This window comes from Alternaria rosae (genome assembly GCF_020736505.1).
Source record: "Alternaria rosae strain MPI-PUGE-AT-0040 chromosome Unknown BKA58scaffold_13, whole genome shotgun sequence".
In the NCBI taxonomy this organism is placed as follows: Eukaryota; Fungi; Ascomycota; class Dothideomycetes; order Pleosporales; family Pleosporaceae; genus Alternaria; species Alternaria rosae.
Window position 1 is genome coordinate 601,539 of NW_025763582.1, and position 14,886 is coordinate 616,424.

The window sequence follows — 14,886 nt, forward strand, 5'->3', positions numbered from 1 at the left end:
GAGGTTTGAAAGTGGAGAGCAGTACATGCCTGTATGTCTAACGCTCATTGCTCGAGCGTCGCGTACACTCATCGTTATGACATGTACTGGATTCAGTGTCATAAATTGTTTTGTACTCACCAACTGGTCTTCCTTTGGAGTTAGGTCGTTCCTTAAATCTCAGAGGTTACTTTTGTATTATTGAAGCATGTCTCATCCCAAGCACGATTTAACACAACCTCTGTCAGATTCTCTATGGTTATCTGAATAGGGCCTACCATAGAAGAGTAGTATGTAGTATTCGAATTGCGTGCGAATGCCCATGTTTATATGTTGCAGCACGATGCAGAGTAACCGATGACGAGTGTGCAGTCATCGATGCGGAGTCATAGATTGCGGGGCCGAAGAGTCATTCAAATTAATGACATAACGTAAAAACGAAGGTTTTGGTGTGCTCATGGAGTTCTTGAGTTTTCAAAGGTGGATACGGCATCAGCAAATCGTGACGTATTTTGTTGGAGTTGGGGCACGCACAATTGCGGAAACGTCGTGAGCCTCAGCGTGTTAGCGAGAGCAACAGGACTGTCCCTAGGTCTGATGAAGACAACTGACGGTGTTCAAAAATGTCTCAGCAAATTTCGTACGCATCACAGTGTGAATCGTTGCTGTTGCTGACTGGTTCTACCATGAGTGGTGCAAGCGCCCACCGTGATCTCGTCCACGATAATATGCCCCAGAAATTTCACCCGACCCTTTTGAATCGCGTCTTCCATGTCTGCATAAGCTAAATTTCACAAGCCGTCACATTCACCCAAAGACTTCGCTACCGTCTAGTCTTCACCTCGTTCTTCAATCTCGCGCGGACAGGCTCCTTCGTCACATATACAATAGACGCGAGTATAGCGGAGTCTGACATACTTTAGCAGAGTTCTGCTATCAGCAAAGTTCTAAACTCACGCGTTGAACACGCTAGAACGCAAGCTGCAACTCGCCGAGCGCGACGGGCAAGGCGAAATGGAATTTGTCCATGGTGGGGTTTGATTTGGGAAGACCCGAATTCCAAATGTTCAAGGTAGGTTTGAGTTCGACTGGTGTTTCCATCGGTTGAGAGGCAAGTGGTTGAGGCGGCGACAGTAGTCGTACCTGAAGAGAGGCGGTCCTCCTTGTACCCCCATGGAGAACACTAGGCACCAAGGCCGGGCGCGACGAGATCTGGCCGTGCTCCGTGAAACTGCTCAGGAACTGACGATCGTTGACTGCGCTGGCAGTGGTTAAGTGTGTATAGAAGGCAGAAGAGTGAATGCAGCACTGGCTTCATGATCCGTCCAAGGCGCGATATTAGCGTACCTGTTGTTCATCTTGAGCACAATGCAACGAACCTACCACTTCGATCGAAGAGGTGCGTTCCATCAAAACCACATAAATTTACTCTGGCGAGTAGCCAAAGGCATGCCGTGATGGGTGATCTTGTAGCGTAGTGCGGTGGACGAAGAGATCGTGCTGTAGATGATAGATGCGAAGTCACTGTTGTGGAGTCATAGCACCATGGTCGAAGAGTGGCACCGACGCAATGACGCATGTTACAGGGATAGCGCACCCCATATTGCGATAGCCGCGAGAATCTGCAAGTATCGTGATCGAATTTGAGAGTATACTCCATCTTGTTGTTCACGTTTTCACCGGCAACGGCAGTCCGCGTTGTGACGTAGAAGGTGCGAATATCATAGGTCTTCCTGAGGAATCTTCGCAAATGCTTAAACTGATCGAAGTCGTTGCGCGCGCTGTTTGTCGTCAAGGCTAACTCGAAGCTGTTGTCCCTGAAGAGTACTTCATCGCGCCATCGGCGGTAAAGTTCCCGGTTGACATGAATGAGACCACAATTGATCTTCTTATCGTTGTCTAGGTTAACTCGATGGCCTTCACCAGGGTGCACGACCATGTCGAGGATACGATCGAGTAGGGGGTAGGGGAAGTCTAGCAGATTCAGCGGCTTCTCTCGCTCGCCCATTTCCAATCGATTTCCGCCATCCTTGGCGATAAAATTAGAAACGAAATATTTGTCGGCACCGATTTGTCCACGTATGAAAGACGCGTCTGAAAATACGGGGTTAGTGGTGCCCCAATTGACTATACCTCCCGAACCGTTTCGGTACAGGGCTACTTCACACAGCAGCCGGCCGTATGTTCTCAGTCGTAGCCGACCACCTAGAATCGAGCGAATCACAGCGCTCATACCTGGGGCGTTGCAAGCCAGACCTGGGGTACTTCCAATTGGTAAATTCTTGTTGTGGGTAAAGGAGAAGTCGATATCCCGTCCTATACCCCAGATGGTGCGCAGGACAGGAGTAATCTTGAATAGTGCAAGCCGACTGTCATCAGCAACATTCTAGATATGCGACCCTAGCGCACTACCTTTGTAAAAGCTTGCGTTCTGAAGATCTGCGAGGTCAAGCACAATTTTCTTTAGCCAGCACGCTTGTGTACCAAGACGTGCGAAGAGAGCGCCAGGCAATTCGATGGGAACGCGATGTAAGGCTGCGGTACTTGGAGAACAGTAGCTGTTGCATCCCATAGAAAAGGTATTACCATGGTTGAATGGTACGGGGTAGGTACTGCTACGGTCGAGTCCTATAGCGAAAGTATTGCCAGAGTAAGAGGCAGAAACTGCTTCACGATGCCCTGTTCGACACGATGCAAAGAAAGCTACAGGAATCCGTACGCCGGAGTCGAGACGCATTTGCAGCCGACCAATTGGATCCAAACGACATGCCTCGTGATATATACAGATTGGGACATAAAACTCGAATAAGTAGCCGTATATCTGATTGCGAAGTTCGGCTGGCAGATCAAGGATCGAAACCTTGTCCAAGTTTGCGCGCTTCGAGTCGCCGCAAGCGAGAAGGGGAAGGAGGTGTTGATCGTCCATCGAGATAGTAGAGGCAGGGTCGGTTGAAATTACTGGTGGTTGAACGAAAGGTGATTGAACCGACGACAATACTTATACTCAGAAGTAAGCGAGGCCTAAAGTACCCCCAGAAGTCTCCCAGGCACCGGCACCCCCAAGGAAACGCGATGAAGGCCACACTCTCCAGAGTGAATACTCTACCCCTCCTGTTCACAGTCCATACCCCCTCAACCACCTCAACTCCCTAGCCTGATGTTCCAACGCCCTCCTCATCTCCACCCCATACTGTCTCTCCCTCATCTTCTCCCCTCCCTCCTCACCGCTACCAACCCCCTGCCCATCACCCTGCCTCTCCAGTGCATCTTCAAAAACATCCCTCGCCATCGGCGGTTCCTTACCAAAGCCCAAAAGACCCAACTTGCCATCGCCCGTCCATAGAACAAGGTTATTTAGACCGAGGGCTTCTGTGGATGAAGAAGAAGAAGAAGAAGGTGTGTAAGGTGTGAGGAGGGAGGGGTTTGTCGTGGGTAGGATCTTCTGTACGATGTCGCCCCATCCTGCTTCCGAGTCTGGTGTTGCGTTTACGAGGTTGCTGTGGTGGTGGTGTTGAGTCGTAGCCGACGTGTTCGCACTCGTGGAGCCGTCCTTTGACCGTTGAAAGTCGTTGATGTTGAATTGGCGGACTGGCGTCGAGCCGTCTCGCTCAACCCACTTCAGATTCCCATCGCCCTCTGAGAAAACGAGTCGTGTACCCTGCGGCGCCACAGCCAATAACTTCGAACTACTCGCTGTTTGTCGATTCTGGTAGTACGCTTTTTGGTTCCGTGTCGTACGGCTATCGCTCGAGTTGATAGAGCGGGAAAGTTCGTTGGATAGGCCGTACAACTCCAGCGAGCCTTTGCCTTTGTATTCACCAGCTGCGATCAACGTGTATCCCGAGGTGGACTTCGCGTCACGCAATAGCCCTGGACTGCTATACGGTCTGCCCAGCCTCAGGTCTTGCGGTACGAAAGGATGCGGTATAGCTGTGATACAAGACAGCCTCGCACCAGAGTGCACAGTACCGCGTAGTCTCGGGAAAGACCTCCGATCAAAGTTCAACATGCTGGTGAACCTTCCCGCAACCCAGATATCGCCATTGCCATCCCAATCGCGCGTTGTAGGTAAATGGAGTATGGACAGCGCACCGGGTTGGGAGAGCGAGACATGGCCGTCGAAGTCACCGGTATCGAGGCGCGAGAAGTCGCTGTCTGTTGGGCCGCCGATGAGCTCGCAGCGTACAGAGGAAGGCGGTGCGGGAGGCTTTCGCGAGTCGTGGAGGTGCAGCGTCCAGTTTGTGCCGACTGTGAGGGGGGTGCGGTGGTGCGCCTCCGAAAGCGCGGTGATGGGGAAGGGATAGGGCGTCCGTGAGACGACTTGAAGGGTGTTGAGATCGACTTCGTTAAGGGCGTTCTTGACGGCGAAGAAGCCTTTGTGGAGTTTGCTGTCGATGCTCACGCATTCGACGGCACCTGTCTCTGTCATTATGGCTTGGCTTTGTGTGAGGCGCGTGTCGTAGTCGAGATCGGAACCTCTGCCTGGCAGCAGCCCAATGTCGCTCTTCGCTATCATCTTGCCCTGTCGGTCGCTGCTGGCCGAGGCGTCCCAGATGCTGATGCTGCCATCGTCGAGGGGAGCGATGAGCTTGTCTGCTAAGCCATTGTCGTCGAATAGGATACCTGCACCGGTAGCCTCCCTCCTTACGGCACCCTCGTCTCTCTCCTCAGTCCCAGCGTCCTGGAACCAGCTGATCTTCTGCTCGGCGTGGCGTTGTATGAAGTCCTGGTACCAATTCACCTTCTCATCAGGATAGCTAGGATCCCAATTCGCAATCAGGGCCTGTCTCCGCTTCTCCTGATTGCGCTCCTGCTGTGACTCGGCACTCGGTGCGCTCTCATCGTGTACAGAGGTATCGAAGGTGTTGGCAAGAGTATCGGCGGCGCGTATCAGCTCGGCGAGGCGGGGGTCGATGTCGGTGGTGATTTCGAGGCGGCGGCGACGGCGCTCAGCGGCCGAGTGGGTGAAGCATAGCGATTTCCAGAGGTTGTTGTCGCGCGAGAGGTTGAGGAAGCGGCGCGACACGTGTTGGAGGGCGACGAGCTCCGAGGGTTCGAGGTCTAGGCCGTGGTGTCAGCATTTCACTCAGCGCACTCTCATCGTGGACAGAGATAGTGGAAGGAGGTATCGAAGGCGTTGGAGAGAAAGTCTGCAAAGAGATGACCTCCACTACCGCCCCTCCGCCTCCCCCACCCACCCGGGGATGCGCGTGATGAGCACGGGTACTTACAAGAGATGATGTGGAGGATCAGCTCGTCGGGGAGATGTATCATGATTCTTGAACAAGGCTAGATACTAGACGAATGAATAGAATGATATAGACAGGTGCTGTAATCTGTATGTCGGGAACAATGGCGGATGCGACACACTTATCTTGACACCTTGAGTATCTTCGAGCCCCCGTAGCTCGGGGTTAAGGGCTGACGACATGCCGCCGAGCCATGACTCGTTGCCCTTTCCCCACACACCGCCTTTCCTCATTCGCACTTTGTCTTTTCGGTGAGCTTGATATGTGTAAGTGTAGTGGGCGTAAATTCATCGCGTAATCATCATGATCATTAACACGGGTGGTGTTATCGACATAAGCACACCACGAATCACTCAAGTCATACGCAGAAAGATATCCTCATTTATAAGGAAATCCGAAAACCTCCACACAGTCACATGAATCTCACGTTTCAAGATTAGAATACTTTCATCATTGCTTTATGAGCCTTTCGGCTCAAGAATCCGACTCATTACATACGAATTCGTGTATGGTATCTTCCGTATGTTCCAAAATAAGAGGCCAAAGAAAAGAGCCGAAATACCCAAACCCATTCCTTTGTGTATACTCCCAGAACGCCCCCAACCAATACCCATGCACTACCGATGATGCATCTGCTTCTCCAAATCCTCAGGCGGCGTCACAACGCTCGGCAACTCCGCGACGGGTTGCGGTGGCCTATACGCCTGGTACGGCTGACCCTTCTCATTCAGCACCGGATTCACACTCGTATCAGCCAGCTCGGTAGCCTCTGGATGTGTGAAAACTGCTTGATTGTGGGCAGGCGAGTATTGCGGTGGAACGGTGTCCCATGTAGTACGGTTTGGATCGCCGTTTCCGCCTCCAATACCCACAGCATCAGGCCCATACGGCGCGCCCTGACCTGGTTGAAACCCGTTTCCAGAAGGCAGTTCGGAGACGCGGTTGGAGCGCCCCGCGCCAATTGGGTTCCCATCGATTTCTGCGGTCGCGGGCCGCGAGTTGCGGTAGGTTTCTTTCTTGCTCTTGTTGAGTTTGGCTGCGCCGACGAGGGGGCTGTCGCCTTCGACTTCGGAGGGGTCTTTGTAGGGGTTGGCTTTTTGCTGGCGGCGCTTGCGGAGGAGCCAGAAGATTATGCCGAGGAGGGCGAGGGCGAGGGGGATGCCGACTGCGCAACCGATGATGAGGCCGAGGTTGGATTTTGAGCCGCTGGAGGAGGAAGAGTTTCCGTCGTTGGAGTTGCTGGAGCCGGCGGTTGGGGTGGGTGTGATGAGGATGGTGTTTTGGATTGTGACGACGCCGCCGCCGGCACTTGTGGAGAGGCTTTGGAAAACAGAACTGAAGGGCGTTCCTGTGGTCGAGGCGTCGTCGGCTGTAGCAGTTGCAGAACCTGAGTTGGGGGCGTCGGTAGGGGGAGAACCTGAAGATCCTCCCACTGACGTCTTCGATGGTCCGTTTCCACCTCCACCTCCGCTCGTCGCCAGGCCAGTGATAGTCGCAATGTTGGGAGCAGTCGAGGCTTGATTCTGGCCAATGGTCGCATACGCGTTTCCGTCTTGTAGTGCAAAGAAGGGTCGTGGTGATGGTGATTCCTTGCAGCAGTTCACGTTCTGGGCGTCGGCGTTGCAGCACCACTGGTTGTCATGGTCGGAGCACTGGGTTATCGACTCGCCGCCGCCAACTGTCATACCTAGTATACCTTAGCAGCGTTCAGCTGAATCACTCAATGGTCTTACCGTATGTGCACATGTTAGAAGCACAGGCGTCTGATTTCCAGTCCTTGTCTGTACAGCTGTATCGGCCGTACAGGTTGTCGGCGGGATAGTGACAGAGGCCATTGTCAAGACATTCCCATTTATCCGGACAACAAGCAGAACCTTTTTCTGATGAACAAGGCTTCTCTGTGTCCGGAGCCTTGTTGCCATTGGGATAGTCTGTCCAGTCAGTCGCTGTGTATTATAACATCAGGTCCATCTTACAGCATTGCTGAGCAGTAGCGTGTGTCGCAAGAGCAGCGACAGCAGCGGCGCGCAACCACATAAGCGTAGGCATAATGCGCGTTCACCAGATGGGTCCCTTGCTCGGTGAAAAGGCAGTACCTGAAAATCTCGATCGATCCTTGTAGTCGGTGTCGAGATCGTAACTCCAGCGACGTCGATAGTGGAGAAGGTGAAGTGAGAGCGAAGCGAGCAGGAGTTCCGAAAAGATAGAGAGAGAAAGCAAGCAGGTGCCAGCCGACAAAGTCAAAGCAGCAAGACAAGGGAAAGACACTGCACGATGATCGCACGCCGTTTGCACGCCGCCATTCAGCCCCAGTCTGCCCATCCTGGATATACACCGAACGAAGCACCCACCCAAGCAAACTTTACCCCATGCGTCCAATTACACACCGTCTCCACAACGCATACGCCCCCTCGGTTGCTCGCAGTCCGTTCGTTTAGTTACCGAGAGGCTGGCGGGTCACGGTGAGGTCATCGGGAAATGCCAGTCCATGTTCCTTGCACTAGGCCCGAGCGGGCGCTCGTATCGTGCGAAAGGTTGCGATCAGAGGTGGTACCAGGGCGTCGATCCATGCAACGACCTTTGTGGCTGAGGCATCTTGAAACTAACGCGTGCTACGCGAAGGTCCTTTGATGTGAAGCTCGGAATGCAGACGCACTCTAAAGCTGTTGGAGGCCGCAGAGTAAATACCTACTATTACTATTGCTGCGCTGGATTGACCTGCCGCCGATACGATACGAGCGATCGACGCCCCCGTTGCGATGGTCGCGGGCGAGCACGAAAGCATGATTCGAGAGAGAAAACCGGCTTCCCCGGCCTTGTGCACTACAACTGGCAGCTGTCTCTCACCATCCATGCGGATAACCGTCTCTTATATTAGGTGCGTGTCGTAGGTTGTATGCGCTTTGTACCAATTGCCATGTCTCGCTTCAGAGCGAGCCCATGTTGCCGCATGTTGAACCACCCGTCGACCTTTCACTCCGCGGCTCCTATTCCACGCATCCCGCGTCTTTCGCCTCTATGACAGCGAAGGCGCTGGGATCGCCTGCGTCGGTAATGACCGCTTCGTATTACGGCGGAAAGAGGGAAGATGGTGTCTGAGCTATGCTGATGACGTGCCTGGTGGTCTGTTGCACGGAGAAAAGTCGATGTTGCAAACGAAAGTAGCTTGGGTGGTTCTAAATGTGGTATGCCCGCCAAAAAGGCCTCTCAGCCTTGCGACACCGTCTACAGACGGCGTCTTGCCCTGCGTCAGGACTGCGACTTCATGCTCACCCTTTTTCTGATAGCTTCACGCGACTTCGTATCTGCGGCAATGCAGTGGATGTTTGCATCGGAATATTCGGCGCTCCACTGTTACTTTATTTGCGGTATGCAGGTGTTGTCGATCTACCGGGCCTCACGCGGTCATCTTCCTGGGGATTGTACAGTGTTGCGAGTAAACATTTTGTGTAACCACGGGGTGTTAGTACGGCGCACAACATTGCACGAGGCAGTGCATTCATTTGACATGTTACACGACAGCTCATCAATCGATTGTCAAACGTCAGAAGGCCTTCTTTGAAGGAAGGAAGGTATGGTAGGCCCAACCTCGGCACAACCTTACCTTCCATCGGTCCTTCGTGTTCTTTAGACGAGTCCTTAGGGCTGCAACATTCGGCGCGCGACTCCACCAAGACCTTTGCCTCCCGTATTCGGTCAGTCTATGAATTAGTCCTTGTCGACCATGCTACGCTAGGCAATCCATAGCCGGGTTGTGGTCGGCATTACACTAGATTATTAGGAACGGGACCTGCAAAAGTTCCACCAGTTGCGAGCATCGTTGACTTTCAAGATACATACCATAGTCCTCATCGTATCATCTGCCAATACCTACCCATTGGAATCTGGGAGCTTGATGAAGAGAAGAACAACCACCGACAACATTTACTACCCAATGACGGAATGCCGCACTCACCATCTCGTCCTTCACCTACCATTGCCACCGTAACCCTCCCACGACTCTCTGTACGCCTTCCTCCTATCTCTCATCTTCCACTCGAAAGTCCACGGCCTAGATAACGGAGCTGCAACTACCCGCATGTCCTAGTCCATAGGAGTGGTGGTCCAGTCAACTGAGGTAAAAGAAGAACGATACTGTAAAGAACTGTGAAGCCGTCAGCCCAAGCTCATCATGGTGCGGTGATAGCATCACCAGCAACTACACCGTACACCTACATTCACGTCACAGGCGGATCAACATCACATCACACACCACACCATCATCTCCAACTTCAAGCCCAACAGTATTGTAGGTTTTCATCTCATTCATGATGCCTATCAAACATGCAGGATGCAGGTCTCGAGAAAAGCTAGCCTTACTTTCCAGCAAGCACTCGCTATCCCGGACCCTCCTTGCAAGCCAGCAGTATTACGTGCCGACTATCCCACCCTTCCCTCCTAAATCATGATATCATATCGAAAGAAATCGCCAGTCGTACTCCATCCCGTCATCCGTTGTTGAAGCAGCAACGAAGCGTTTAGTGGGCTTGACGTCCGCCCTGAGACTCGTTGGTGACGCCGATGCGCTCGGAGTTCTGTTTAACACATGTATTAGCAATCGCGCTCTTCATTACGTTTGCGAGATAAAAGATCTGGCTTAGGAACAGGACACAACATACCTCAGAGCTCTGCACACTACCCTCCTGTAGGATCTTCTTAAAGATGTCATCCTCTTTGGCATCCTTGCCAAACTCGTTCTCAAGCTGCTGCTTGCTAGCGGTGTTGAGCACGCCCTGCTTGCCGTGTTCAGGAACGAGCACTTTCCATCCAGCAACAACGTCGACCATGGGAATCGTGCTATCAGCCTTCCATTTCTGGAGCTGCTCTACCGAGTCGACGAAGATGCAGAATTGGTCGCCGGAGCTGCCCTTGTAGAAGACTTGGGTTTGGGGGGAGTTGCCGCGGGCCATCGTTACTTTGTCGTTCACTTTGGTTTGTGGGGATGGGTATTGAGTCGTAGAAGCTCGTATGAGTAGTTTGAGTAGTTTAAGTGTAAAGTAGAGTGTGCAGTATTCAATGTGCTTGTAGTGTGGGAGAATGGAGGGGAAGCTTTAGAGGGGCTATTTAGAGCTACGTGACTGGAGCTTTGACCGGGTGGGTGGCTACGTCATCGCCAAGGAGGTATTGCGCACTCTCTCACCACGAGGGACCTGGTAAAGTACATGGCGCACGCCTTGTTTTGCATTTTGCATTGCGGCTCTCTATGCTGAAACAAGCTGGCAGGGATGCACGTCGGACTTGCGTGCCGGCTGTGTTCTGCTTCATCCCGCCATGCTATGAGGCTGAGAAAACGCAATGTAGACAACACCAGTATCGAGGAACCTGAACTCGGAGTGAATAACAAACACGCATCTCACTCAAGTAAATTCATGACATGTAGTCATGATTCAATCACTACTATCCAAATATATGTGTCCTTTCCGCAACGCCGCCCCTCCATCATGCGATCGCGTGCCCAGGTACAGCACGTGTCCGTGTCCAAGAGCCCGCTAGCCAGATGACGTCATGCCGTGATTCCCGATCACCAGACTTTCAACCAGCCCACCATTAACGTGGCTGCCCAGATCGTGAGAGGCGGGTGTACCTTGCAGTAACCTCTGCTGGTCGCATGGTTAATCATTATTCGTTACATTGGCCTTCGTCATTGCCATCGTCCCAGTCGTAGTATTCATATCTCGTACTTGCTGTTGGGTGTGGTCGTTACGTCGTGAAGGGAAGTATGTATTTGCAATGCGTCCCGTTGCAGTTTTGTGGACGCCCAATGCGTATCCAGCGTGGTACGTAATGTTGGTCCAACGGGGTATGTGTGTTGGATCACCGGAAGAAATTAAAGATCCTACTTTTACTCTTGGAGAACTTGTTCGAGGTCGAGTGGTTTGAAGATACAGACCGGGATTCGGGGGTAGGCTCTTCTTGCCGTCGCTGTTTCCTGTTTTCTATGTTTTTGGTTATCTCAGCGCAAGGAGGTGATGCGCGTACGGTGGTTGCTGTTGATGCGTGAGAGACGGTTCTCTCGGCGACGCGAGCGCGTGATTCTGATCTTGGAAGACTGATCAGATGCGTAGAGAGACGTCGAACCTTTTTTGGCTTGCTCTGTAGAGGCTTCTCTGTTGGGCGCTCTACGCCTATCGCTCGATTGGCAAGATGTCGGCGTCTACTCGAAGGTCGCGTGTCCTCTACCTCAAAGTCCTCAGGTAGGAACGCGGCGGGTGCGGAATGGAAGTCGACAAGTGCCGGGGTCGGCCTTCGATCAATCGTTGATTGAGCTCGCAGGTTCCCGTTCGACATCTTATGAACGCGGCTTCCGAAAGAGTCTTCTGACTGCGTGTTGCTCGTGTTGGAAAGACTGGGCGAGCGACGCGAGAAATTGCTTGCTATGCTTGCTATGCTTAGCTTTCGCATAACTGAGTTTGCTGAAGCTCTGATTTGGTTCTCCATCCTCCGATTTGACATGCCCGGAAAGGGCAACATGTCTTTTGTCCATACATCTTCCAATGTACTCTCGAGGCGTACGCGCTCAGCTCGCCGCGGGGCAAGTATAGGGATGTGGTTTGGGGAGAGGTGCGATTGCGATCGGGTTACTATACTTGGCGAAAACGTCGGAGGTGTATCGGGCAGCTTTTGCGCCTGTGTATTCTTGATGATGACTTGACTCGTGTTGGTCTTCGCGCCTAGAGTCGCCGCTCGATGAACTGACATGCGTCGTACTATAGTATTCGCATGACCGAAAACAGGCCCGAGAGACTTGAGGCCTAGCGATAGGGATGTGTACATGTCCTGCATGGTGGACTGGCCTTCGACGAAATCGTGTGTCTCATAAACAATACGCTCGTGAAGCTGCTTTTTCCAAACCTCCTCTTCGTGAGAAGTGCAGGCGCTGAAGATGAGTTCGTGTAAGCGATGGCCGTGTTCGAAAACGAATTTCCATGTATGTGGAGCTGTACGACATTGTATGCCGCGGCCGTTATCGGATTCCTCGATGCTGGCGTTGGCCAGCCCAATCGAAGCGACAACGGTATATGGCGTATGGAACCGGCTTGCCGTTGCAAGTACAAGACATGATTTGTACAGAACACAAACCATGTACGCGCCTTTGATACGATCGGGTGTTTGATATGTCACATGTAGAGCGCCACATAAGAGAACATGCCCAAGAAGACGAAAGACAAGAGCTCGAGACGTCTTCTGCTCTGAAAACGCTAGTCGGTCTTGTAGCTGCCATGTAATCTCAATGAGTCGCCGGGTTTGAGGGTCGTCTTTTGCCTTGTTGACTTCGCGGATAGTCTCTTGCAGCCGAAAAAGAGCTTTCTCCAGTTCGGCATGCGCTTCTGGATCGTCGTAGACGGGAGTGTGGCGGCATAGGTCGTCGAACAGTAGAGGGTACTTGCATACCCTCTGAATCGGCTTGATCAAGAGATCAGGAAAGCTGAGCGCCTTCTTATTACCTGCTTCTCGGTTGTTCTCCGATGCGACCACCTTCTGCAGCGCTTCGACACCGCGCTCGTATTCTTGCCAGCCATGCAGTCCTTTGCACATTGTGGTGAGATCCTGTGACATGGTCGTCCAATGGGCGCCGTACTCCTCGTATGTGAAGAAACGTTTCATCTGGTTATGTTAGCTAGTTATATAGAAGAGTCGCGTATAGCTTACGTGTTTGTTGAATATCCTAGCAATGTTCCCTGCCGTCTGCGTGTCCGTTACTAGGCCTCGCGGTCTGCGGTCTGGCGATCGTCCAATCTCCAAAGAATGCCTCAGCCTCCTAGCAGTCTTGTTCTCGGCGAAGCGCCCCGGCACAATGTCGGCACTATGGAAGCGGATATGTTTGGCTTTTGTCACGGGATATGTCTCTTGATACGCGCTTCTGGTGAAGTCTGCCTGAGGTACAACCTGATGAAGTTCGGCGAGCAAGTCTTCGTGGAGCTGTAGAATCTGGGAGATATTCTGTTGTATGGATGATCGTGTCTGGCCCGATAAAGTAGGAAGGGCAGTAAGGATCATGAAATAGTCCTGCCCAGATTAGCATGGTAATATAACCTGGTAGGAGGTCACATACATTAATCAAGACCTTGAGGTCCGCGATATAGCTCTCTTCCGAGGATATCAGTTCCTCAACGACCTTGCGACGCTGTAGTGATCGAAGCCAAGCGCTCTCATCAAGCACAGGCCCAAGTGTACCACGATGGCTCTCGAGTGATCTGCGCGCTTCTGAGTAATTGCAACTTCTGTTACCCAAGCGAACCTTCCCTTGCACTCCAGCTTCTGAGTGCGGTGCAATACTCGCGCTGCCGATGGTCATTGAAGCCGACTTCAATGCTGTCACATAGCCCATTGACGATGTCATAGACTCGGACGTCCTGCGTACTGACTCAGAAAGTCTTCCCAGCGGTCGAGACAGGACAGACATGCCATCGGTGGTGTCGAAGGATAGCCGTGGTATTTCAGGGTCATTATCCTTCCACCTCTGTGCATGTCGACGCCTCAAGGTACTCATCCACCGCCGAAAGGGTTGCAAAGATACAGAAATAGCTGCAGGCACTTCTTCGTAATCTTTGCGCGGCTCGTTTCCGTCATGATCGATGAAGCGACCTCCTGGCAATGGCACATGTATGGCTTCGTATAGATTGAACAGGTGGGTTTCTTCGAAGTCGTTGTTGTCAATATCCTTGTCATCAGTTGAGCTGTCGCTGTCAGAGTAGGGCTCCGCTATTTGCTGCGACTTGTGATATCCTCTCGCATGCGGCCGAGGCGGGACTATAAGTCTCGAGAAGGATGGCGGTGGCCGATCAGGCCCACAGTTTCGCTTGCGTGGCTCTTCGATAACATGTCTGGTACTGAATGGGAAGCCGGCTTTCTCAGGCACGAGATCGAGGAGCGACTGAGAGGTAAGTCGTGGTGTGTTCTCGTTGCTCCGAGACCAGTCGCCTGCTCTAGTCGCCCCAAGGGAATACAACGAGCACGCGGAAGCATTGCGAGCAGTAATGTCGCCCAGTGGTGCCAATAGTGTGTCTTTCTGAGGGGAGCAGGAGTTGAGGTATGGATTGTCGCTGAAGGAACGCTTGAGTGGGCTCTGAGGCCGGAGCGACAACACATATGCCATGTCCGTGGTCGTATGGTCGACACTGGATATGACGAGTACGAAGGCTTTCAGCGCATGAGATAAATACTACTGCATCCAACGACGATGGCTTAAGGAGAGACGAGTGAGCTGCAGAGCGATGAGGAAGTCGGATGAGGCATTTTGGATATGACTACTGGGTAGGACGGGAGGAAAGGGCAGAGGCGCAAAATCCTCAAGAACGTAATAGCGGCATCTAGAGGGAAAGGGTCCAGACAGCGCGTAGTAAAGCGCAGTCTACACAGGCTACCGGGAGCCATGGACAGAGTTTCGTTAGGGGCGAGTGGTGAGCCATCGACGAGGAGCAGCTAACATGGCGGCCGCGTTGCTCTCACCATATTCTGGTAGTCGCGACTCACTATGACGGCAGGAGCGGCGGAGACGCAGAACAAATATGTCTGTAGCCGAGCTGAGCCATCGCAAGATTGATGATACTAAGCCACTGGAGCATTCTCCTCATTTGGCACGCAGGAGGTCACGCGCGTGTCTTGGGGATACTGAAGT

General features: G+C 52.5%; 6 protein-coding genes across 6 annotated transcripts; all 6 read right to left on the reverse strand.

The window, feature by feature from the left end:
• Positions 1 to 912: 912 nt before the first annotated feature.
• Positions 913 to 2,079, reverse strand: BKA58DRAFT_66551 (uncharacterized protein). The gene has a single exon (XM_046175691.1). The coding sequence runs from the start codon at positions 1,985 to 1,987 to the stop codon at positions 1,334 to 1,336; it is 654 nt and encodes a 217-aa protein (XP_046020337.1). The 5' UTR covers positions 1,988 to 2,079; the 3' UTR covers positions 913 to 1,333.
• A 241-nt stretch (positions 2,080 to 2,320) lies between these two features.
• Positions 2,321 to 3,000, reverse strand: BKA58DRAFT_66564 (uncharacterized protein). Its single transcript, XM_046175692.1, has one exon. The coding sequence runs from the start codon at positions 2,903 to 2,905 to the stop codon at positions 2,366 to 2,368; it is 540 nt and encodes a 179-aa protein (XP_046020338.1). The 5' UTR covers positions 2,906 to 3,000; the 3' UTR covers positions 2,321 to 2,365.
• Positions 3,001 to 3,094: 94 nt separating this feature from the next.
• BKA58DRAFT_444821 (F-box domain-containing protein) lies at positions 3,095 to 5,253 on the reverse strand (the record flags this gene model as incomplete). Its single annotated transcript, XM_046174104.1, has 2 exons — positions 3,095 to 5,040; positions 5,211 to 5,253. 2 exons carry the CDS (start codon positions 5,251 to 5,253, stop codon positions 3,095 to 3,097), a joined length of 1,989 nt encoding a protein of 662 aa, XP_046020339.1.
• A 592-nt stretch (positions 5,254 to 5,845) lies between these two features.
• On the reverse strand, positions 5,846 to 7,277 carry BKA58DRAFT_325630 (uncharacterized protein; the record flags this gene model as incomplete). Its single annotated transcript, XM_046168021.1, has 3 exons — positions 5,846 to 6,915; positions 6,962 to 7,159; positions 7,205 to 7,277. The coding sequence occupies 3 exons, from the start codon at positions 7,275 to 7,277 to the stop codon at positions 5,846 to 5,848; spliced, it is 1,341 nt and encodes a 446-aa protein (XP_046020340.1).
• Positions 7,278 to 9,745: 2,468 nt separating this feature from the next.
• On the reverse strand, positions 9,746 to 10,177 carry BKA58DRAFT_415154 (ribosome maturation protein; the record flags this gene model as incomplete). Its single annotated transcript, XM_046172530.1, has 1 exon — positions 9,746 to 10,177. The coding sequence occupies one exon, from the start codon at positions 10,175 to 10,177 to the stop codon at positions 9,746 to 9,748; it is 432 nt and encodes a 143-aa protein (XP_046020341.1).
• Positions 10,178 to 10,629: 452 nt separating this feature from the next.
• On the reverse strand, positions 10,630 to 14,701 carry BKA58DRAFT_66691 (uncharacterized protein). Its single transcript, XM_046175693.1, has 3 exons — positions 13,321 to 14,701; positions 12,918 to 13,274; positions 10,630 to 12,872 (listed from the first exon to the last, which is right to left on the reverse strand). Exons 1-3 carry the CDS (start codon positions 14,362 to 14,364, stop codon positions 11,082 to 11,084), a joined length of 3,192 nt encoding a protein of 1,063 aa, XP_046020342.1. The 5' UTR covers positions 14,365 to 14,701; the 3' UTR covers positions 10,630 to 11,081.
• Between the last annotated feature and the right edge of the window lie 185 nt (positions 14,702 to 14,886).

What these genes read in the sequence shown, in the direction of transcription:
- BKA58DRAFT_66551 (XM_046175691.1), bottom strand. Translation starts at nt 1,987, where the DNA reads ATGGGCGAGCGAGAGAAGCCGCTGAATCTGCTAGACTTCCCCTACCCC.
- BKA58DRAFT_66564 (XM_046175692.1), bottom strand. Translation starts at nt 2,905, where the DNA reads ATGGACGATCAACACCTCCTTCCCCTTCTCGCTTGCGGCGACTCGAAG.
- BKA58DRAFT_66691 (XM_046175693.1), bottom strand. Translation starts at nt 14,364, where the DNA reads ATGGCATATGTGTTGTCGCTCCGGCCTCAGAGCCCACTCAAGCGTTCC. An exon ending in ACCTCAAGGTCTTGATTAAT is followed by an intron (nt 13,275 to 13,320) that starts GTATGTGACCTC and finishes TAATCTGGGCAG; the next exon opens with GACTATTTCATGATCCTTAC. An exon ending in CTAGGATATTCAACAAACAC is followed by an intron (nt 12,873 to 12,917) that starts GTAAGCTATACG and finishes TAACATAACCAG; the next exon opens with ATGAAACGTTTCTTCACATA.